Source organism: Camponotus floridanus, unplaced genomic scaffold, assembly GCF_003227725.1.
Source record: "Camponotus floridanus strain SB8 unplaced genomic scaffold, Cflo_v7.5 scaffold3, whole genome shotgun sequence".
Classification (NCBI taxonomy): Eukaryota; Metazoa; Arthropoda; class Insecta; order Hymenoptera; family Formicidae; genus Camponotus; species Camponotus floridanus.
Genome location: NW_020229436.1, coordinates 5,963,122 through 5,989,136, shown reverse-complemented (window position 1 = coordinate 5,989,136; position 26,015 = coordinate 5,963,122). Strand labels below are relative to the sequence as shown.

Below are 26,015 nucleotides of genomic sequence, written 5' to 3'. Positions count from 1 at the left end.
ATTCATTTGTAGATTTTATAAATTTTTTCAGCATTATATTTGATATATTATTTATTTAGCCTTTATTTATAATTTTTATGTAGCCTTTATTTATAATTTTTTATAAGAATTTTTACTGAATTGACTCAAAGATCTATGGATTTTATTGAAGGAAAATCAGAGTTAGTATCTGGATTTAATATTGAATATTTTAAAAGTGGATTTACATTAGTTTTTTTAAGAGAATATGGAATAATTATTTAAAATAGTAATATTGATTATATTTACAAATTTATTAAGATCATATATTTATTTAATAATATCAATTTTACTTTTTCCATAATGATGCAAAAAATCTACATTTCAATATTGTTTAAAATATCTTTTTTACGCATATTGCTTAATTATTCCTGAATTATTAATTTTAAAATACTTTTATCTTATTAACCACATTAAAGTAGTCTCGACATTATTACTTAAAATATGAATAGAAATGATTGCGGCCATTTTTCATGACAACACGATTCTTTTAACATGCTAGATTGGCCTGTAGTGACGCAAGTTGTACGTGTTGTCGACGGAAAATGTCAATAAACGCGCGTAGGAACCTTAACTGCGGACCAAACAGGAGCGGCAAAAGCGAGGCGCCAATCACGCGCGAAGGCAAACAGTCCTGCGGACCGCCACTGATTGCGAGGAAAGTCCTTCCAGGAGCTGTGTCCTGGCAGATGCGATTCTCCACTGCCGCGTTTCCTGAATACGAAATCAAAAGACAGCCGGGTTTACGCTAACGCGCGGCTTCCCTCCCCGAAAATTGGCGCATTCGAGTAAATACGAGAGAGATTCCGGGGAGATCCAACGAAAATTTCAATAGAGAGCTATTTCTCATTCAACGATATTTAATTAACATAAAATTATGATAATATGCCATGCGCATGTACCTCAAAGAGTAATAATTAAAGAATAATAATAATAATAAAAGTAATAATTATATTCCCTTCGCACGATTTATCAAACTTTTTTTATAAAAAGAATTCCCCTTAATTAAAGATATAGTTCAATTTACAAAAAATTTAAGAAGGAAAACTTTTATGTATCAAATATGCTAAACATTTTGAGACTTTTTTTCAAATAATTATGATTATTAATGATATGTATTTAATTATCCTTCGATAAGATTTGTTCCGTAAAGTTTAAGGATGTATTGGACAGACCGTCTGTCTCAAAAGTTAATCCAACACAGTAAAAAATTTTGTGTTAAATTTAACATATTTCACATGTCCCAATTTATCCACTCTAATTTTAATGTTAATTTAACAGAAGGCAAGTATGTAAATAAATAACACAAGTAATATGTTTAAAAATTAACACAAAAGTGTAACACTTAAACTTTATCTGGAAATAAAGTTTATGTTAAATTAACATATTTATAATGTTAAATTTAATTAACAGAAAATGTTATTCTTACATTTTTATGATAAATAACAGAAGAGATATGTCGATTTAACATATGGAAATTGTTATAGAGAGAAAAATAACACAACTTATCTGTTCATTTTAACATATAACATATTTCATCAAAAATTCGTATTTATATATTAATTGTGTTGTTTTAACTCTTAGAAACGGTGAATATTAACTCAACGCAGAAATGTCAAAATAATGCAATGATAATATGTTACATTAACATAAGAGTATGTTAAAAAATTAACACAAAAATGTTTACACGAGAAAATTTTAACAGAAATACAAAATGTTTTTTACCGTGAAAGTATAATTAAAGTTGGGCAGAATACGAATTCTAATTGATCAAAAATTTTTTAAAAATCACGAAATCATACTTCAAAGTATTCTTTAATATAAATAGGTCTTAATTTCCAAGAAAATGTTGCCACATTTTATCATCAATGTTACGTCAAACCGATAATCACAGTTATTTTTTAATAATAATTTTAAAACGAGCAAGTAAATCGTTTTAAAACTTTGTGGGAACATTTTTACATGTATGAAGAATATAATATTACAAAATGAAATTTTTATCATTGTTTTTTTATAGTTTGTGAATAATTTATTACCTGTCTCTTGAACGTTTACATAAGATCCTATGTTAAAATCGCAAAATTCAAAAATTAATAACTTTTAAAGGGGCAAGTAAAAAAATTTGAAATAATTCATGACGATTTAGAATGTTATTAAGAATGTTAAATTAAAAATTCACGGCGATCTCATTGATAGCAATATATCTCCAATACATCCTTAAGTACTTAAGATATGCTTTTATAGAATTTCCTCATGTTGTAATTATTGTGATTTCTCACGCGAAAAGAGAAGGAAATAATGAGAATAAGTTCTCGAGGAATCGGCTTAGCCGATCTTGACCCTCTCGATTTGATTCTGTGGCGCCGACGTCGAAAGAAGCGTCGAATATCGGGGGCGCGTGGGAGAGACGTGTTTCGCTTGTCCAAGCCTTCGGTCTCGTGAATATTCCAAGCTCTAAAAGCTTTCCCCTCTCTCTGCGAGCTGTTGGCCTAGAGCAACGACGAGCGAGAAGGGTCCGTCACGTCCATAACAAGCCATCTCTCTTTCTTCCTCTCTCTCCCTCTTCTATTTGTATCCCTCTTTCCATTTTCGTTCCCTCCCGATTCTAACCTCTCTAGGCCTCCTCGAGGCTCGGCTCTCAAAGGGTCCAGAGGAGATGCTGGCATCAGGGGAGAGAACCGGTGCGGAAGACAGAGAAAGTAAACACCGTCCAAGAGGGAGAGATAGGGTGGAAAGGAGGAGAGAGGAAGAGAGACGAGAAAGGGGCTAGCCATCGCGCGCGCCTACGTTAGGTAAATTCGGTGTAACTCGAGGGGATGGGGATAAGAGCAGGTTGAGATGAGGTCGGGGGAGGTTGGACGGAGAGGAGGAGGAAGAGCGAGAGAAAACGAGGGAGTAAGCGAGTAGGAGACCACAGGGGTGGACCACTGATCGATAGCCACACACTTTGGCCACCACCACCTTCAGATCCCTGGACTCTTCCTATGTCGGATGGCTCTCGGCTTGCGAAGCTCTATGGAGTTTGCGGGCTGCCGAAGATCGTCGAGTTTACGAAATTGCGAGCGAACTCGGCGAAAGACGAGTGATGAAAAAAAGAGACGATGTTGAGCTACGAACCGGCAGGTGATGAGGTTGTATCTGCGACAATGTTGTGTTGCTGGATCCGAAAATCCTTGAAAATCGAGGAATTTCTTCAATAATAATATTAATACGAACAATTTATATCCGCAAGTTTTACATAAAAATTTTCAACGATGCGTAACAGGAGAGAAGAGAAATTATATATAAAAATATTTCAAAAAATTTTAAGATGAAAGATAATTTAAAGATAATTTTAAGATAATTTCAAGATAATTTCAAGATAATTTTAATGAAATAATTTTAAGATTTCCAAATTTTTATGTTTTTCACACAAAATTGTTTCCTAAAAAACAACACATTTTTATTTTACACACGCAAACAATTTCTTTCTTGTTTTTGCAGGATCATCGTCATATATATGTATATAAATTAAATGTCACGGAGATAGAGAGATACTTAACATATTTACTTTTGTTACTTGTCGCTCTGCGGATCATTAATTCTTAGACACTCACGTCAAAGCGAATTCTTACAATTTTCTCATACAAGTTTCTGGTACATTTGAAGGATTCTCTCGAATCATTAGTCTTCTTTGACAAGGATACCGCGCCGCCCAGCGCTGTTTATTCAGGTGCCACCAAGGATTAAAGTTTAGTTCGAGTTTTCGATCCAGATTTTCCAGTGCTTCGCTATCTATTCAAAATCTTTCCGAAATCGCACAACTAAAAATTTCTCAATAGTTAATTTCATGATAGCTGCTTTTTCTTTTTTTCACAAAAATTCAAAAGTACAACATATAAAATTTAAAAACTTATTTTAATAACCTGTAAATTTTTTCACAATTATTTAATAATAATTTTCATTCAACTTTAATGATAATTATATATCTATTTCTTATGAATATTACTTTTGTTAAAATCATAAATATTGCAAATAATATTAATAATTCGAGCATTTTATTTACAGTAACTTTATTTTAAATACTTAATTTTATTTACAATAACATTTATTTACAATCTTCATTTTCATATATTTTTTATTTGAATGGTAAAGTTAATTAAAATCTGCAAATATACTGACGTTATACGAAATAATAAAAGATTATGGAAATTAAAATAAAATATAATATATTGCATGTGTAATATATATGCAGCTTAAGATACATATCTTAAGATAATGAATATATGACCGTGATATAAAAAGCGATGTAAAAATGATATAAAAACCGCTATAAAAATGATCATAAGAATGAATGGCGTCAAAAGAGAGAGGATTCTTTCTTTTTACAGTCGCGACTAAATGCGCCGAGATGCACTTTTCATAAGGAAAGAGAGAGAGAGAGAGAGAGACGTTACTTCTTCTGTACCATTACGACATACGAAGATTAACAACTACTTCCTGGCGCGACGAGAGCGCATTCGGCGTTCTCCTTTTTCCTCGACCGGGCTCGACTAATTGCGACCATGCGAGCGTATTTCTGCGAGCTCGTCGGGGATGAGAAAAATGACGCCCTGGTGCGCCACCCTCTCCCCCTCCTTCTCTCCTTCCGGCGCAGCCTTCGCAGAGAGCATTGTGTGCATAGGAAAACACCACGTCAGCTTTAGCGAGGACATTTTGCGAACACGTGCGACGTCCTGACCGCACGCATCCTCTCCTCCTCCGTCCTTTTCCCCGATCTCTAGATCCTTATTCACCCTCCGTGTCCTTCTCTCTCTCTCTCTCTCTGTTCGGCCTTTACGGACGCTCTCGAGCTGCTCTCCACATTTGCGGCGGAAATTTCCCAAAGTCGCGATTAGCCGCACTCGGTAATGGCAGGATTTTCCAAATCTCGGTGGGAAACTTCGCGTCTGATTTATTTTCATAGCTCCGCGTTCCGCCTCTTGTACACCGATGAGGATTAAATCTCGTAATCGTAATACGTCGCGCGGCCAGTGACGTTTATTAAATTACGGAGGCCTGCTTTCTGCTCGTGCAGAGATAAGCGAAGATGCTTAGGGTTGCTACATGTGGTCAATTATAATCGGATTAATTGGAGCCATTCGGGAGAGAGAGGTCTCGCGATCGACATCTCGCGATGAAAATGGAGACGTAAAATTTACACAAATACTTACTTAATTTTGTCATTTTCTGCGAATTCCATCATATTTTAGGAAAGGAACTCACAAATTTTACGATTGAAAGGTCGAGTCCGACCCTTATTTGTCCAGACTCTTGATTCTTTTTCTTTCTCTCCTCGAGTCGATCGTTACACCTAAAACAGTGATGACAGAAATCAGCTGTTTCATTATGAAAACAATGAGACATGCGCCGTCAAACGTCGCGGGGGTTCGTGACGCGCGTTTCGATTCCCACATGGAAAGTGCGGAATAAATTCTCGAGTCGGAGGCTGTACGTCGCCGATGGAGCCACGTCGCCCCGGAATTATTTACGTTATCCTCGACGAGAGCCGTCGTTCGCGACGGCGATCTACGGCACATCGGAAGGGAGAAAGGGGGAGAAAGGTGAGAGAGGAAGAGGCGCTACGAAGGTACAGGGAATACCGTGTCCCAGGAGAGCCGAGAACCCAGGATTTGTTTTCAATCCCTCCTCCATCCCGACCTCTAGTAAGTCCGAACGTAATTTTTCGTAACGGAGTCAACCTCGATGGGAAACGCGAAGAGATCCGGCGAAAATTATGTCGGACGCGGATTAATATTTATCAGAACGAGACGAATGAATTTTCTTGTCGCGATCGACTTCAAAAATTTCGAAAGAAAGGACACATTTTATTTTGTAACCTCCAACGTTTGGAGATGTGTTGTTCCTTCTGCATCCTTTGCGAAATAATGGATATGAGTCTATAATTATTTTATATTGCATGATGCTTTTTTATTTCAACATTCAAATATTTTTTTTTTAACTTTGCAATATATTTATACGTTTCACATAAAATTCTTCGCAAAATTCAGGGTCGCTAGGAGGCTATTTTGGCTTCGATTCGAAAACGTCTAATGAATATTAAGTCGCGATAATAAATATGTCGCGTTTGATGATTATGCAAAATTTGGAAATTTGAAAAACGGACACCAGCTGACGGTCCGAGTAATAAAGCCGGTCGAAACTGCCGGTCGAATCGATAAAGAGGACCGGTTTAAGAAATATCTTATCTTACCCCCGAGCGGGGAACAATCCGAGTTCTCTAAGGAAGGTGTCCGCGCGAAGGTGAAATATCGCGAGAAAATTCGTACGTTTTCACGCGGCGGGTTGCAGCGTGAGATGCAAAAGGGCAGATAAAGAGGCACGTTGGCTGAATGCAGCCGGTACGCATTTGGCATGGATCTCCGACGATAGTAAAACCGTCACGATTTTCGTGCGATTGTCGCTGCAGAATAGTCCGACAAGCATTGTGTCCGCCGGAGAAGAGGAGAAAAAAAAACGCAGCGGGTGGCAAACGTTAGGAAATTCGCCCCCGAAGGCGGAGAAAAACGGGAGGGGAAGAAGAGAGAGAAAGAGAAGAAGAGGGAGAGAGAAACCGAGGAAGGCCGAGGAAGCGGTAAACGACTAAGCTTTTTGAAGGATGCGACTCTCCCCTCCCGGCATCATCGCCTTTATTGTGTGCATCGACAATATTCTCTTGTATCTTTTTCTCTCTCGCACTTTCAAATTTCCGATATTTTTGTCCTTCGTTTTTCTTGCATCCAATAACGTATCGTTTTACGTTTCCTGTAGAATAAACTAAAGTAGTATAGTGGACAGTAATAGTGTAATAGATACAATAATGAATTGCGTTTTTTATATCGCAAAAAAAGCGCAATTTAATGTTTAATACGAAATATATCCACTCTAATTTTAATGTTAATTTAACAGAAGGCAAGTATGTAAATAAATAACACAAGTAATATGTTTAAAAATGAACACAAAAGTGTAACACTTAAACTTTATCTGGAAATAAAATTTATGTTAAATTAACATATTTATAATGTTAAATTTAATTAAAAGAAAATGTTAATTTTACATTTTTATGATAAATAACAGAAGAGATATGTTGATTTAACATATGGAAACTGTGATAGAGAGAAAAATAACACAACTTATCTGTTCATTTTAACATATAACATATTTCATCAAAATATTTCGTGCATTTACATATTAATTGTGTTGTTTTAACTCTTAGAAACGGTGAATATTAACTCAACGCAGAAATGTCAAAATAATGCAACGATAATATGTTACATTAAGAGTATAAAAATTTAACACAAAAATGTTTACACGAGAAAATTTTAATAGAAATACAAAATGTTTTTTACCGTGTATAAACCATAAAGTGTCATTATAGAAATTTTACAAGTCAAAAGTTTATCACAATCAGAAGTTTATATTAAAAATGTTTTGATTTAAAATTAATTGAAATATCCAAAATTCTATTCAAAATATAATAATAAAAATTAGAATAATAATTTTATTCGAAATTAACTGAAATATTAATTGAAATATTCGAAAAGGAAATGAAACGATCATCTCTCTTTTCTCTTTTCGCTCGATTTAAAAACTAATTCTCAACAAGATTTCTCTTTATGCGTGCATAAAATAAAAATAAACAATCACGGCTATAATTTTATTGCGATAATTTTTTTTTCTGTTTTTCAAATTTCTAAATACCTCAGATATAACTAATAAAAATAACAAAAATAACAAAAGTAATAATAATAAAAAATAATAAAAATAAAAAAATAAATTAATAAAAATATTCGTATCTAAGAAACCTATTTGAAAAATTTAATAACAAAATCAGGAATCTGAGAAACCTGTCGCTACTAATTGTCTCGGCTTTTTTGCCACTTGAACAATAAATTGAGACGTACTTTACATACCGCGCGTCGTCAACAACAACGGAGGGAGACACGCGTCATAAAGTCCGACAACATCATCGCGTCGACGACGCGACAGTGTCGTCCTTTCCTTCCTCCTTCCTCCTCTTCGTCTTCTTCATTTCTTCGTTTCCTTCGGACGATGCGTCGCCATGCATGGCACTTGGCTTCATATTAGTTCCAGCGCGACCGCGTGTCAATGGCCGCCGCGCCAAAATTGCAGAAACACACCGGCGCTGATGGCTTTTCGGTCTTCTTGCTTGATTTTTGGTAATTACGCGAGCGCGTGGAAGGCTGGCAATCTCGTAGCCGGCTCTGCGAAACTTCGCCCGATGATCGCTCGGCAAATAACAGAGAGCGACGTAAGTCGAGAGTTCTCGCAGAAGATGCTCCTCTTTCTCTCTCTTCATCGCCGTTTTTCTTCTCCTTCTTCTTCCTCTCTCCTCCTCCTCTCTCACGTTAGTCTTGGCGATTGTTTCGTAGGCAGAGAGCATCGCGCAATTAGACTTATGCGAGAGGAATTGCGTCGATTTCGGAAATAAAACGCATACAAAATATATATCATGTGTAAATAATGAAATAATGAAATAAAAATTCATATCACATTATAATATTTATAATAATAATAATAATAATAATAATAATAATAATCTCTTTTAATAATAATAATAAATAAATAATATCCTTAATATAATTGTTTGTGTATTTGAAATGCAAATACAAGCAAAGAAAATATTTTATTAAGAGATATAAAATTTTCTGAAATAATATTAAATAAAACGTTTAAATAATACGTTTTTCTTTTCTCCCTTTTTTTCTCTGGCTCCTCACATCCATACTGATAGCGCGCCACGATTAAAATCGTGCACACATCATTTGCTCTGCCGTAAATTCTCCGACAGCATTTCATAATCCTATAAATCTCGCTTAACCCCCGGCCATACTTGACGATTTATTCGGATGGCCGGCGCGACTAAATTAAAGAAAAATCCCTGATACCCGATTCCCGCGACAAAAGGCGCCGACGTTATTCATCTCCGACGGGTTACACGCACACATGTGAAGTCATGTTCTCACCAAAGGATCTAGATCGTCGATGAAATCCCGTCGGTCGGAGAATAAGATACAGAGAAAGAGAAATGTGTGTCTATAAAATTAATCAATTTTTTTCTAAATTTACTTTAATTTTACATTCAACGATTTCTATCTTTCTAAGTAATAACGTGTCAATATTTAATATAAAGTAATATGTTTAATATAATGTTTCTTGATTGATCAAGCCATAAAATAGCGCGCATGATATTATATTGTTATATGTGTATTACAATCTTATAAATCATGCGCACGAATTGAAATTTTGGATGGAATTTAATTGAAATAAAAAGTAGAATTTTTTCAATTAAGTTTAATTAAGCCTAGTTAATAACTGATAGTAAAATTTGTAGTTGAATAGTCTAAAAATCGCTATTTTGGCCAATATCATGAATTTATTGTGGGGAAACCAAAGTTTTGAAATATTTCTGCCAATGGCATCGTATAGTACTCACTTTCGCCTTTTAAATCCACTATTGATTACACTGCCGCACAATTTTTTTTGCTAAGATATATAAGTATGAAGTTATAAGAAAATTTACGTTAAAGAGAATTTACATAGATATATATGTTAGATTCAGCATCTTGAAATTTGAAAAGACTGTCAGGTTCGGTTGCCCAAAAAAGTATTGTAAAGAAATATCTAATGCAGTTGTTACACATTTTGATAAATTTTTCTAAATCATCTAATAATGTATGTTTTTACCCTAATTTGATTCATAGTGAGATAGAGAAAAAGACGGTTGATTTAGAATAGCTTATTGGATCCCTGTGCTTGACCGGTCTTATAACTTGTACATCTGAGCGAAAAAAAATCGTGCGGCGATAATCGAAAGTGGATTTGAAAGATGAAAGTGAGTACTATACGATGCCATTGACAGAAATATTTCAAAAAATTTGATTTCTCCACAATAAATTCATGAAATTGGCCAAAATAGCGATTTTTGGACCATTCAACTACAAATTACTCAAAAATCTGACATGCTAGGGAAATTCTGTGGCCAAATTCGTTTTTAGCATTACAAAATTATTAATTAACGTAGTTATAAAGTCGCTCTCTTCTCCCCTCGATTTGCTTGCAAACACAGTTTAAATTGGCGAGGAAAAGGGGGCCCGAGAATACATTATGTCACAGAAAGTAAACCGTAAATCTGTCGTTGGCGCGAAGGCGCTTCTTCGGGACCAGGTCCAGGTTTGAGTTTTCTACTCGAGTAGCTGGAGCATTCCCGGTTGTGCGGTTTCGTAAAACCCTGCGGGAAAAGATCCCACCAGCGCGTGGGACACAATTCCCGTCGTGGACCCCTGGAAGAGAGTCCTGGTTCGCGCGCGCGCACGTGAGAGTATACATCAGCGTTGTATCTCGAGATCTCTCCGCGACCTCGGAATGGATTCATTAAGGGCGAGGTTTATTAGCATCCCCCGGAGAGGGATTGTTGCTCTCCTCGTCGGAGTTTCTCGCCGCGCGCTCGCTTCTTCCACAACCTTTTCACCCGTCATTTCCGTCGCGGAAGATCGCGACTTGAACGCCGATAATCCCTTCGCGTTTGCGAGCAGCTGTCTTTCTCAAGGACATAAATATTTTAGAACCCCAGGATCCACGCGGAAGGAAGACGGTTTGCGGATTTTCGCTTCGACTTTCTGGATGTTCCATCCTGGATTGTCTCTTTGTTTAAGTACCATTTATACAGATACGCATTTGATCCCCGGCAGCTGAACTGCAACATCAGTCAACAGTGTTTTGTCAGATTTCAATTTTCAAATTGTACGTCAGATCTTAGATTCTTTTGAGAAATTTATTTACATTTTTGAATGGATAGTCTTCGAAAAGATAAAAATTCTTTAAAATTTTTCTGACATTATATCAAGCTAATATGTTTCCGTTTTTATTATTACGCTAATATAAACCATTTATATATTTTAACTGTTTTACAAATTTAATTATTATAATGGCATATTTATTATTATTATTTTATTTATACATATAATTGTTAAGAGACTTTTATAATAATTGTTTTTACTTTGATACTAACAATAAGTAACATTATTATAATATTTTTTAAATAATTTTATAAGCTTCTAAGAAATATTTTTTAACAGTATTTCTTTTACTTTTAATCAAGTTTCCATCTTTTTAATTGTTTATTATCAATTATAATATCAGTCTTATTTAAGTGATGCCATTTAATTCTAATTTTTTTTAAATGCTATATTATTTTAATTGTACAAATTTAAAATGTCCTAGATAATTTATGCTAAATAATTTACAGTAAAAATATCAAAAATTATTAAAAGCTTAAGCATATAAAAATTACTTAAAAGTTTAAACATATAAAAATTTATATATAAACATATATATAAATTTCATGTATAAATTATTAAACGCCTTAAAATATAAAAACAATAAATAATGAGGAATAATGAAAACTAATCTAGAATTAATTAATAAAATCTTTTTCATATTTTAATTAAATGGAAAAAACTATTAACATCTAAACAAATATAACTTATAATTTATTTATATAACTTGTAACTTTTCATTTAAGACAACAATAAACTTTGATACTGAATTTTTACATGTCCTTTTGAAAGAATAGAGTCTCCAAAAGAGAGTTATAAGGGCTAGACAGTTTAAACTAAATTTCTTTGTCGCGAACAACAGACGAAAATCGATCCGATTAGTCTCATTAAGATTTTTCATAAAGTCTCCTCCATGCTTCGCGATTCCATTCGTGGAGGCTCTCGTGGTCTCCAGATGGGCCAAGGTTAATCCTTCGGATGACACAATGTCCGCGTAATCGGCGAAAGGGACGGACCTGTGAGGAGGACAGGAACGGCAGAAAGGGAAGAGAAAAGAACTCGGAGGACTGCCACTTCGTCATTCCGGCATCTCATAATCCTCCGGGAGCATTCGCGATCAGACAGGACACACACGTCCCGTGCGCTCGCACGAGCTTGAGGGGAAGGAAGGGGAGAACGAGTCGCGTTCAACCTGAATAACTCCGCCCGGATGTTTCTAATGCGTGGCTTAGCGAGTTCGTGAAGAGGACCGATGAACTTCGGATAATCGTGTCACCTTTTTTCACACCTCCCCCGTCGAATATCCACAGCTTGTGGATCGACTCCGATTTATCACAGCTGGTCAGGTGCAATCGAGGAAAACGTGTCTGCTAAATTTTTCATCGCAGATATTAAATATATCCGTGAACGATAAACACTAAGGAATATCGTTAAAAAATTCACCCGTTGGAAATCTTATTTTCCATGGATCAAATAAATTTATTATTGAAATTATAAAATTTAAAAAAATAACATCTTTTGTTTTAATTTATAATTTCAATAATAAATTCATTTGATTTAAATTACTTCGTATCTTGATGGAATATTTGCACACTGAGAAAAATCGTTTGATTGTACCAACAAGACGTACATGATTGAAGGTATTTTGATTAAATCAAACAAGAATTTCTAGTTATCATAAGATTCGATTTTTTATAACTAGAACATTTAATAGATTTTACTCTAAGGATTTTCTGGTTGGATCTATAAAATTTCTTGTTACATTAATTTCTTTGCTTGCCACTAAGCGACGAACTACTCTTAACTTAACTCGTATTTAATATTTGCCATGAAATGTATATAAAGAACTAGTATTAACATTAAATCCAAAGTATATTTTTTTTCTCTTACGAGCAGTAGTGTCAGAAAGAGAACGCTAGCTCTCTGATCGTGTGTGTTTGAGCTGCATCCTCTTCTTGCATCACTGTTTATCAGTTTAATTTCTAACGAATTGAATTTAAAATAATTTATTCAATAATCTAGATTAAATTTATCCAATAATCTTGTTGGAATTCAGAATATTAAACAGACTTTTGAGATTAGATGGAAAAAATTTTAGACGATTTGGTGCTGGCGAGTTTAGTATTATTAATCAGAAAATTTGATAAATTTAACAGGAAGAAATTAATCAGATTCATCTGATAATTCCTACAAGAATTCTGGTTCGTCCATTTTCCAGACATACTGGTTGAATCTACCAGAATTCTAATTAATGCAACCAGATTTTTGTCTCAGTGCATAATTACGGAATATTATTAATTATATCATTTATCCACTGCCTTCCGATTTCTCTTTCCAAGTTACTCTAGTTCCCATGTAATAAAAAGATTCGTCTTCTTCTCGCCTGTTGCTAAATCGATCAAGTTCTATCCGTTGGAACATTCAACGACCGCAGATTCTGAAAGCGAACGACAAGGGGAGAGAGAGAGAGAGAGAGGGTGAGAAGGGAGAGAAGATGAAAAGAGAAGCAATTTCGTTTAACCGTGTCGTTTTACTTCGAGATAAATATGACGCGGAGCCCTTTCTCGGCGGAGGGAAGGAGGAGGGTGGGGAGAAAATGCAAAACACCCCGTCGTCGGTCGGCTAGACTAAGGGGTACAACGGAACCTGCGTAATCCGCCATACGTTCCCCATGAATATGCATCTGCGAGGCTAATGCGATTTGATTCACGATTGGCCTAAGCGACGCGGCGAGGGCAGACCTCTCGAAAGCCCGCAATAATTCGATACATCGACCGTGAGGCGCAAATTAATGTTTGTTAGCGTAACGTTCCTCAACGTTGGGGAGACGCATCTCCTTCTCTGCCCCCTCTCCTCTCTGGGATGAAAATAAATTACCGTACGACGTTGTGCACAATAATTCGATCCGGATTGATTAATACCTTCTGCGATCGCATAGAAATAAGATATTATTAAATGTCACTCTCCTTATTTTGACTCAATCTAATTCTGAGATCGCGAGATCTGAACACTGAATATAAGCAATTTGATTTTATTATGGTTTTTCATTAATCAAATGATATTTGAAAAGACGAAAAAAATATTTTAAAATAATTATTTATATTTGATAATATTGTAAATTAAATAATATTTTAATTTAATTAGTATATTATTGTATAAGAAGTCGTTTAAAAATTATTTTAAATTATTTGAAAAGTTGTAATACAATTTTTGTATAATTTATTAAGAGTGGTAAACAATTTTATGACATTATTTTATTAAAAATAATGTCACAGATCTTAATCGAACTTTATGAAAATAATATTAGACGATTGATAAATATCAATATTGCATGAAATCGATTGATTCTATGATTAATATGATTAATCTGTTATTTGACAATTAAATAATATTTAAAAACTCTTATTATAATATCCTATCAAAAGGATAATGTAACAAAATATCAATAAGTAAGTGATTCATTTAATATAATATGCAAAATTATGTATCCTTTTATTTATTCTGTATTATTTCTCTTTGATTATCTGATAAAATACTTGTGCAATTAGCACTTTTGAAGCTTGAACCTCAGATGAAAAAATTCAATAAAGCAGATATAAACAGCGTCGTTGAATTTCTATCTTATATCTAAGATGTCTTATGGATAACGTATCTAAATTACATACAGATATGCCAGAGAAGGGGTTGAAAAACGGTGCCATCGAGGCGTAAAAATTTTAAAATACACATTACTCGCATAACTATTTTTATGATATTAAAGAAACGCAACATCCGTGCGTTGATTTACGATTTTCCGTTTGAAACTTGGAATTGCAGCTGCGCCGAGTGGGGGAGGCGGACAAAGCCGCAGGAGAGCGCTGGCCAAAGTGGAACTCGGCTTTAATTGCTTTACTACCCGGCACTTTCTGGCAGTGCAAAGCCAATAAAAGCCGATTTTACTCTAACCCGTTGTAAACTTTATGCCGAGAGCAACAAGGTGGCAATGTTGTTCTCGTCGTGCGACTCGAGAACGCGAATAATAGAATGGAAGCCAAACGACAAAGCACCGATTTTATGTTGTGCACGGAGATGAAAAGAATTTTTTCTTTTTTTTTTATTTACAACAATGATCTCCCTCGATACTTTAGTCTCCGCCGATATAGCGAGTGTGATATGAATTTTCAGCTCCCTTCCTGCTTTATGGAAGATGAAAGGGACGACAAGATCTCCTGACTAATAACTATCGGGCAAGTGTTTAATCAGACGCACTTCCTGCATCAGAAGCGATCGTTATCTCCCATATATTACGTCGGCAATTTAGATACCGGCGATGGCCATATAAAGAGAAAATGTCATTCGTCCGACACCGAGAGGGTTTTTTTTGGGAACTTATATCGTGGATTCAAGTCGATAAGAACTACGGTGTTTGTTTGTCTCATGGAAAACGGAAGGAAGGAAGATAAGGTTAACGCGAGTCGTGTCGACGGATTACTAGCTTTATGTATTTAAGAAAAAAAATAAGAGAGAGCTTGAAAGTTGTTTTATTTTTTTAACTAATGTTATTAATAAGGCTAGATATTTTAATATTAAAATTATGTTAAAATTGTGTTTAAATTTCCTGGAAAAATAATGAAAGATCTCTAAAAATATCTCTAAAAATACTATTTTTTTACTTTATATTACGATATATATTAAGCAAAAAAATTATCTCTTTTATATAAAAATGTGTTTCTCATACATTACATATATATTCAGCAATAAAAAATTAGATTTTAGAAAATTTTTAGAGAGAGATATTTTTAAAAAATCTCAAGCATGCTGTCAATTTTCTAATTTTCGACGTAATATTTTCGAAGATCGAAGCTTACAGGCAAAAATTGTATTCTACGTTTCCGACTTATATTCGCCCGAGGATCATCTTCTTTTTGACTGTGCTAGTTTTCTCGCTTCAGCTATGTGTATATATCGGAAAATACGTATTTCGTCCTCCGCAATACTTTATATCGCGAGATATCTGTTGTGAATAAATAGAAAATTGCGATCGCGCAATCTTACTCGTATCGTTCCCGCAGAATCCAAAATATAGCTTATATAGAATTGATGAAACTTTCAACAGTAGTAGCTGCTTGAAAAGTCTATGAAAATAAAAATCGAATATTTATTGCGAGTTTTGCGTAACATTCGTTCAAAGCCCCTTAACATGTCGCGTGTCATTATAAATGTATGATATTATATTTCTTTTCAATAATAATATAGCTTTTTAATGTAAATATTCGCAATAATCAGAGTCGAAAATTTTCGATCTCAACTTCTCATATAAATTATCAATTCCACAAAATTTTGATTCCACAAATTTTTAATTTAAATTATAAAAGCATTGAGTCTCTATATTTTTTATATTTTTTTTAAACAAGTAGTAAATGAATTTTTCTCACGGGTTTAATCGAAGAACAAAAATAACAGATTAAATAGATTTAAAAGGGAGCGATTCAAGTCGATTTAAAATATTAATATGTTAGATTAAAAGTCGATATCAAAAATAAAGAAACTACTGGAGGAACAAGTAGCGCGCGCATTGTTGCGTTTTATTCTGTAAAGGACTTCATTGAACGATGATAAAAAATGCGTCACGACTCATTCAAGGGACGTGGTGTCCCTATTTCACGGAAAACCGGAGGGCACCTGCGGTCGCCCTCAGTCGGTCACTTCCTACATCAGAGCCTGGGTGTAACCAGGTTAATCCTCGATTGACCCTCGTACACCAATGCAGGTTAGGCCTGTCCAAAGATAAAGGGAGAAAGGGGAGAGAGCGAGAGAGACGGATTCCGGTCCGGCACGCGACCAGAACCGCAGAGAGAGAGCGGAGTGACAAAAAGGTCGCACGTCACACATATGGACGCGCGTGCGAGCGAGTTGGACGGCTTCTTAACATAACTTCCTCCGAGGGGGAGGAAGAGGAAGCCGCCTTCCGTAAGGGCCTGCTCGTGAGAGATGGGCAACTCTCTTCCTCGGCCCCTCCAACGCGCGTCATGGGGCCCTTGAAACGACAGGTTGTCGATAGCCTGTTACGAGCTGTCGACCTCCGCGTCGATTCACGCGGATGTCGGATCTCTCGATGCGATAATGACGTTATCGAAATTATATCTCGCCCGGCGTGGACGGAATAAGCGTGTAAACGTGTAATAAAGATGATCGGGTAAAATAAAGAACGAGACACACGTGAGATTTTTCATCCTCGCTTCGTTTCCATCGAAAAAGCATTGTTTTATTTTCAGAAATTATGCATCACGATACGTCAATCTTCACTCACTTTTATCCAACTTGTCACTCGAAAGTCCACAACTTTCGTAGAAAAAGTTGAATATTTATCGAGAGATTTGCGTGACGTTCATTCAAAGCCCTTTGAGATGTCACGTGCTTTTATAAATGTGTGCTATATTTTTTGCAATAATAATATAATTTTTTTCATGCGTTAATATTCGCTGTAATATTAATATTAATTAATTCAAATAAAAATAAATAAAATTTATTCGTTTAATATTAAAAATAAATAAAATAAACAAATAAATTTTATTTATTTTTAATATTAACTTAATTAAATTCTACTTTCAATTCTCAATATTAACTTGTAGACTGATGAACATAATTTTTCCTTGAAACGATCTTTTTATGAAGGATAAAAAATAAAGAAAAGAAGGGCATACGATCTATTTTGGGTGGTCGTAATTTCTCGACGACGGACTCCTGACGTAGATTAATATACAGCTTTAATCGTGGTGTGCTTTTGATACGATACTAATTTTATACGGATACACTTGCGGACATGTGTAACGCGATAGTTTGCCCCGCGTAAACTTCAGGGGGAGAAAAGGGCGATTACTGCCCTCCGGCCTTCAGGTCGGAACGACAGGTTGTCGATAAACACAGGTACGTCGTAGCGCACCGCATCAAGACGAGCGCTTCCGGCTTCGTCGTTCGGGCTAAAGTGTTTCGTCTATCTTTTGGGAATACTTGAGCGGACCGTAGCTTTATCGAACGGCTATCTGATGGTTGTTTCAACTTCACAAACCGCCGCTTTAACGAAAACGACGAGTATAAAGACGCATTATACGAGTTATTTATGAGATTGGCGGGGATTGTGCTTATATATACCATAAAACTTGTACATAATTGCAACAAATTTATTTATATTTCATTTTGACATTATAAAATAATACGCCATCTCCCATTATTAAATTATATTAAGGAATTAATTATATTAGGAATTAATTTTTCCTGTACATTTTTTAATAATTTTTTACATTTATTAATAAATATATAATTTCTCTCATTTAGAGAATTCTTCGGTAAAACTGTAGAATAAATAAAAAATAGTTTCAAACAAGAATCATCTGATTATTTAAAGTAAATTAAAATAATTGCGTGTAATATTTACATTTATACAGTTTTTACATTAAGACAGAGTAGATAAGAATAAATTTAAATTGAAAGAATAGACAAAATATTTACTTCTTATCGCAATGTAATAAATAAGTCAATAATTGTTGGAATTATTAATATTATAATTAATATATTATATATTATCGTTTAAATAATTGTTTAAAATTTTTTCAAGTATCCTTTACTTTAAAGACACCCCATAAAAAATATTTATTTAAATTCTTACGCACTATTTATTTCGATGTAACTTATCATGCTTAAAAATAGACAGTTCATGCAATCGCTCTTTATACATTCAGTAAAATATTCCTCGATAAATGACTTCACACTTGAGGGGCTGATTTAACGTAAAATCTCTAGCGTTGTATGCGAGGTAGCGCTCGCATTCCCATGAAACCAGCGATGATAGAAGGAAAGAGGGGTGGAGATGCATTCTCGTGGAATGTAGGTCGACGATTCAACCGAGTCCCGAGGATATCCTGCCTATAGATCGGCGAGAAGAAGAGGAAGGAGCGCAAAGTGCGCTCATGAATGCGGAGCCCCGAGGACCTTATTCCGTGCACTTGCGTCCCGCCACCAGTTTCCCTCCCTCCCTCCTTCCTCTTCCCCTCGAGGAGACACCCCCTTCCGGTTGGACGGTTTTATGGGGGTTGCCGAGCGCCGGATACTCCGAGACGAGTCGTCGTCTTAAATTTTCGAGGGAAGAGCGAGATCTTCTTTCCGCCATTGTTTCGTGGCGCCGATAATTACGGACAATAACGAATCTGATAATTAAGATAGACATGCAGAGTCATTATCCTGAGAAATCATTTCGAAGTTCGTTAAGTATGTTATTGATATTTTCAAGCTACAAGAATTTCTGAAGAGATATTTCGAGATATTCAAAAGTATGCAGTCTCAAAAAATAAGGTTCCTTAAAAAATCAAGTAAATATCTAGAAAATTTTAGAGAAACATGGTGAGTTTTGAGTCCTATAAATTACACAGTAATTGTTCATTGAAAAGAAAAAAAGAAAAAGTGTGCAAATTATGAATTTATAATAAATTTCCAGATTATTTGGTTTCCAGAATTTCAAAATTTTTTATAAAACAATGCTTGCTTATATCACAAATTTTAATTAAAAAATATAATAATATTTCATGAAAATGATACCAATGATTAATAATTAAAATCGCAAAAAAAAAGATAAAAAACTCTTTAATTAAAGTACATATAAATTTAATTTTTTTAGAAACAAATATATGTTTCAAAAGTTTAACAAAGATTAGCGAAATATTTGTAAATATTTCATTTTCTTTATCACAATAATAATAAACAACGTCAATAATTAATTAAGAGTTATATTATATTTATAAGAAAGATAATTTAAGAGAATTCTCTTTGTGTTTCTTGCGACATTTATTATTTTGTTCATGTCGTCCTCTTTGTGCACAATCTCTATTGCTCTATAAAACTCTTTCATTTTTCTGCGAACGATAGTTTTATTTTCCGATTTTCCAGCGCGTCTCTCATCAAACTCCTCTCCGCGTTTCTTAAAAAATCAAATAAATATCTCAAAAATTTTAGAGAAACATGGTGAGTTTTAAGTACTATAAATTACACACCAATCGTTCATTGAAAAAAAAAAGAAAAAGTGTGCAAATTATGAATTTCTAATAAATTTCCGAATTATTTGGTTTCCAAAATTTCGAAATTTTTTATAAAACAATGCTTGCTTATATCGAAAATTTTAATTAAAAAATATAATAATATTTTAGCATGAAAATGATACCAATGATTAATAATTAAAATCGCAAAAAATATAAAAACTCTTTAATTAATGTATATAATAATTTAATTTTAGAAATACAAATATCTGTTTCAAAAATTTAATAAAGATTAGCGAAATACTCGTAAATATTTCATACTCTTTATCACGGTAATAATAAACAATGCCAATAATTAATTAAGAGTTATATTTATGAGAAAGATAATTCAAGAGAATTCTCTTTGTGTTTCTTACGACATTATTTTGTTCATCTCGTCCTCTTTGTGCAGAATCTCTATTGCTCTATAAAACTCTTTCATTTTTCTGCGAACGATAGTTTTATTTTCCGATTTTCCAGCGCGTCTCTCGTCAAACTTCTCTCCGCTTAGTAAACCAGTTTCGTTTTCACGTCCATCAAGATTTGCTCGTGTAGAACGGATTTCGTTCGTGACAATGCGCGCGAGAGCCTTTTTTTTCTGCGGCGACGTAGATTCCTAAGGCATAAGCAACCCCCGGAGCATATGTGTGCACAAGAGAGCAAGAAGCATGCGAGAGAGGGAGAAAAGAGAACGCGAGAGAGGATCGAACATATTTTTGGGAAAAAGGATTCCGTGGGAACTTAGGGAGAGCAAGCAAGAGTTGGATTTCGTGAAGAGGAGGAGGCCGTCTGCGTGTGTTTGAGAATGATTATCGACGCGGTGGGAGGGAGGAAGAGGGGACGGGAGAATAATGTCGACGGAAAGGGGGATGAAACGGTCGTCGCAGATTTTTCTACGGTTTTTTGGGGCGAAACGGGGTTCCCCGGGCATTGCGAAAAAGATGAATTATACCGTAAAGAGACGAAACGACGGATTTTTGATAGCTTTTATGAGTCATACGTCGAAAAAGGGTTAAGTTCGAATGCACTAAGAAAGAGTTGAAAATTCATAGCTCGAATAATCGGTTGACGACTCGAAAAAAGGGTTCTATAAAAAGAGGGTTTTGTTACGTTATTTCTCGCTTCGAAAAAAGCCCTTTTTTAAGTTCTCGAGAATTTCTCGAGAAAAGACATTCTTATGAGAAGCAATGAAACTTCTTCTAACCCATCAAAGATCCTTTTCTATTTAAAAACGGCTCAATAAAAAAAATGCTACGTCGAAGAAAAGAATTGCAATTTTTTGAATTTTAGGACATTTGACAGAAAGTTTATTTTGTTTATTAATAACTTAAGAAAACACTAAATTTTAGTTTTAAAAAGCTGAGCTGAAGGTGTGAACGATTTCTTTCTATGCCAAGCAGAATTTTCTCGGACTATTCAAATTTTCAATACAATATAGAAATAAATTTCTTTATTGACATCTGACAGCGAACGTTGACTCGTTGAATCGACACAATTCGTTTTAGTTTTAAGTTATTTATTTTTTAGTGTCAGTAATATATAAATGCCAAATTTTTTAATCATTAGGAATTTGTAGAAGATATGTAATTAAATGGGTACTTTTTATTTTTTACTGCATTAGAATTTAATAGTTAATTAGATTTGCTTTAGAATTTGATTTAGCTTTTATACATATAGATTTCTGAATATATTAGGAGAAAGAGAGAAAAATATCAATAAATTCCAAATGCAGTAAATAAGGCATATTTTGTTATAAATATAAAATTATTGTAACTATAAAGTCTATATAAGTAACGCACGTTTCAGTCCTTTTTTTAGACCATCCTCAGCACAATCAATTTTTTTTTCTTCTTAAAGTCATGCATAAGAAAGGATATAACATTGTTGCACTAAATATTACAAAATAAATTTTGATTATCAGAAAGACAACATAAAAAATTAATATTGATATGAAAAATAACAATGATAAATTTAATTTGATATAATAATAATTAAAATTTTGTCATTAAAATAGATTTTAATGAAAATTATTATTATGTATAAATTGCACGTAAAATTTTATATAAATTGCATATAGAAAATTTGTATTTTTTGTATTTTATAAAGACACACAGAAATAGACATCGTGAAAACACGTGTCATATAAAAATACAAAATACAGCCGACTATTCTCAAATTTCCATGAGTTCCTATGCACTTCGGAGAGCATATGGAAGATATATACACATATGCAGTCGAGCATGTGTAGATGTGAAGAGCACAATTCCATTGTCGGAGCAAATCCCTTGTTTGTTCGAATATCTGGCAAACAGCTGATTGGGATTTTCGAACTCGAACTCTGCTCTCTCATTACACATGGTGTGTTCCTTTCGCAATGATGACGCTCTCGTGTTTGCGAACTTGAAAACGAACAAATGTGGATTCGAAGACGATTTTTTTTGAGATATTAAAATTAATTATTTATTCAGCAATTTTAAAATTTCATATTTATATAATTAATACAATTAATACAAATCAAAACAATATTTATGTTAAATAATTCAATATAAAATAACAATATATTAATATCATTAAAGAAATTTAAGAAAATCAAAGTTAATAAATATTGTTTTTAAATAAATACAAAATAAAACAAAAAATTTCTTCTTTATAAAATTTCTTTGATATGCTTATTCATCATTCAAAGCTCAGATAAATATTATTTGATTATTATTCTAATCAAAAATTTCTCCGAGATAATCTAAATTATCTAATGTAAAGAGAAAGAGAAAGAGAGAAAGAGCGAGAAAGAAGAGAAAAAGAGGGAGAGAGAGAAAAAGGGAGGAAGGTAGGGAGAGAGAATCAGAAACTCTCGTAAAGTTTTGTCACATGTTAGATGTTGGCAAAAACACACTGAATTAGACATGTACTTAATAACATCATCACTAATACATTAATGGACTGTATACGTGGCTGACTTTCCCCGCCTCCGACAAGTCCGACAAAAGGGAGAGAAATCACCCCATCGTCAGGTTTATTTAATACAAAGCTGGGCGGGGTGTGTGGGGTGGCATTCGGCTGCCGCCAGATGTGGGCGCGGGGGGTGGCGACAACCTGTTGAGTCAGACAATATCGCGTTTTTACTAATGCCAACATCGTCGTCCCGACACGGAGAATCGAGGGGGTGGCCGCATTTTTGCCTCGATCCCGCAGCCCCAGCTCGAGATCATTATTATCGAGTCTGGGATTATTAACTTCGAGATACTTGTAAATCCGCGAGATGAGAAGCTTATCTTTGCACAAAAGCAACGATAAGTGAAGAAACAAGAATAAATAATAATATTTTGTTTCAATATCTCATGAAATATTGTCAGCATGAACGCGTAAAAAAATAATCAAGATAATAAGCAACTGGTGCTTTTTTCTTTTCGTTGTATAGCATATATTAATATTCTTTTAAATTTATTTTAATTTATTGATTAAGTTATATGTGTATTGATTTATACAAAATATGCTGTTTATTTTATAATATATTTATGCTACGTAGTGTGTTTGTGCCTGGTAAAATTCGAAAACAAGAAAATATTTACAGATAAATATTTTTATTCGAGTCGTGTAATGCTTAAATTGCATTTTAAAAAATCGACGCATTAACTAGTGTTTCATCATCGATTTAATCTCGAAAATCTTCGGTTATTTATCTTCGGTAATTCTGTGTAAATTTCTGGATATGGGCCAAAACGTAAAATTTCTGTCATTTTATTAAATATATTTTATATATTAGTATTATTAATATATTAAAAATATTATAATTAAATTTATTTATATAAAGTTTTATTGAAAAGGTATTTATTGATATTTATCAATAAATATTCTTTAATATTTGTCAACAAATAGCTTTTAAAAATATTGAGCGATAATTTTAGGATATAACGTGCATAAAAAAATTGACGAATTTAATTGGGAAAACTTTATTACTTACAGATAAATCTTACGTTTCTTTTTCTTCATTATTATTATATAATTTTTCACGACATTTTTGTTTATATCAGAAAAATGATTCAAAGGCAGAATTCATGGAACTCATTGCACTATAATAAACACACGTGTCAAACAGCTGCCAGTATTTAATGCAAATGCTTCTTGATTTTATGCGAATAAATATTTTTGCGAAGATGAAGACCATAAAAGCGTCTTTCTCTATTTTTTATTATTTCTTAATTTTATTTTATAATTGTAATTTTATTATTCTTATATATCATATAAAAATATAATATATCCTAAATTTATTTCTTATTTATTATTCGTTATTTATATATATAGAGAAACTTTTTATAAATTTTCGGAATCTATTAGTAATATTTTGAAAAGTAATAGTTCATGATCTCAATTTTTGTAATTTTCTCATTTCTTCCATATTCTGTTTATATTAATTTTATTTTTAAAATTAATACCAACATTAATTTTATTTTTAAAATTAATACCAACATATATATGAATACATATATGAATTATATTAATCGGCTTTATAATATTTTATTAACACTAAATAAATTATTAAATAATTTTTTAATAGACTGACAAGAGAGAGATCCGATCAGAATATTACGATAGATTCGCATCAGCTTATATTCCGTGGACAGAGCCTGCAGGCAAGATTTTGACGGTAAAAAGCGTCCGAGTAGATCCGTCGAACATAGTCTGACAGCAGATTAATAACGAAAATGAAGCAACTCTGCTGTTTTGTAAGCACACTTAAATAACATTCGAATTAATTCCGAATAATTCAACATAACATAATATAACCATATTTGTTAGAAGTACTTTCCATTTCATTTTACGTAGAAGCGCCTCTCATTATCTAAGACAAATCTCTACAAATTCCTTAACATTAGTGCGCCAGGCATTATCGGTATGATACACCTATCGATATATCCGCCGTTCACCAATCTCGTATCTTTCAGAACGTGCTTTCGGCTCTCGTAGAAACCCAGGAACCTAGGAACGCAGATAAATCTCCGGAACGACAAGCCGGAGCACCTACGGCGGGGTGTCTCGCTATTGAGCCGATCCTCCAGGGCCGTATCTCCATCGATCTATTCAAGTTCACGGGAGCATGTCCGTGGCGCGGATCACGTGAAGCGAGGATCCGAAAGAGGGAACGACGGTGAAAGAGAAAGAGAGAAGGGAGAAGGCGAGGGAGAGGAGACGAATGCACCGGCACCAGTAAGGACCAGGTGCATCCCCGGGAGCCTGGGAAGCGCAAACTACGGCGAATGAAAACGCCGGCAGATGCTACCAAGCCGCGAGCGGGTCCTCCGCATCGTCGTCCATATATGAACAAGGCGCATCCCGTCCACGTCGCCGACTTTGTTTGCTCACGAGTGCGTCGCGTCGCGTCGGCGCGCTCCAACTCCGGGGATTCAGATCCTTCTCCTCTCGAGTCACCGAATCGGAGCCGGTCGCAATCGGGAATTCTCAAATGGTTTTCCCAACATTGGAATTTTATAGACGGTAAAAAAAATGAAATATTAATTTTTACATTTTTCACGTGTCCCAGAAAGTCCGGATTTTGAGTTGATATAACTCATTCGTCGTATGTTTACTTATTGACAAACTAAAAATGTTAAATAATTGACGCAATACTTTACATTTATTTTTGTTAGCGTGACTTTAAGTGTAATGTAAACATACAAATTAATTAAAAATTACATGAAAAAATCGTTGCAATAATTCGTAAGAATTGTTGCAGGACATTAACATGTAATAGTAATTATTTTAACTGAAATTATTTGTAATAGGAACATTTTAGTAAATTTGATTATTTTGTACGTCAAAATTCAAGATTTGTATTTCAAGATTTACGTAAACTTTTCTTAGAATGTTAAACTGACTTTGAGACATGTTGATTGTTTAAAATGATTATGTTAAAAATACTCAAAATAATGTTCCATTTTTAAGAGACATATATAAAGTGTTAAGTTAGGAAGTTGACATAAATGTAACACATGAAAACGTTATAAAAATAAGAAACATATAAATATAATAAGAACATATAAATTAATATAAATTAATAATAACATATAAATATGTTAATTTTGTATTAAAGTACTAATCAAAACGTGGTAACACAAGAAAATTTTAATTAGACGCACAA

At 33.9% G+C, this 26,015-nt stretch overlaps 1 protein-coding gene across 1 annotated transcript in view; it reads left to right on the top strand.

The window, feature by feature from the left end:
• The window catches only part of LOC105252487, an 82,860-nt gene extending 57,440 nt beyond the window's left edge, over positions 1-25,420 (top strand). The window contains exon 5 of the mRNA XM_025410061.1: positions 24,823-25,420. Within this exon, the coding sequence (XP_025265846.1) occupies positions 24,823-25,029 (207 nt within the window). The 3' untranslated portion in view covers positions 25,030-25,420. The remainder of the gene's footprint in view (positions 1-24,822) is intronic.
• Positions 25,421-26,015: the final 595 nt, after the last annotated feature.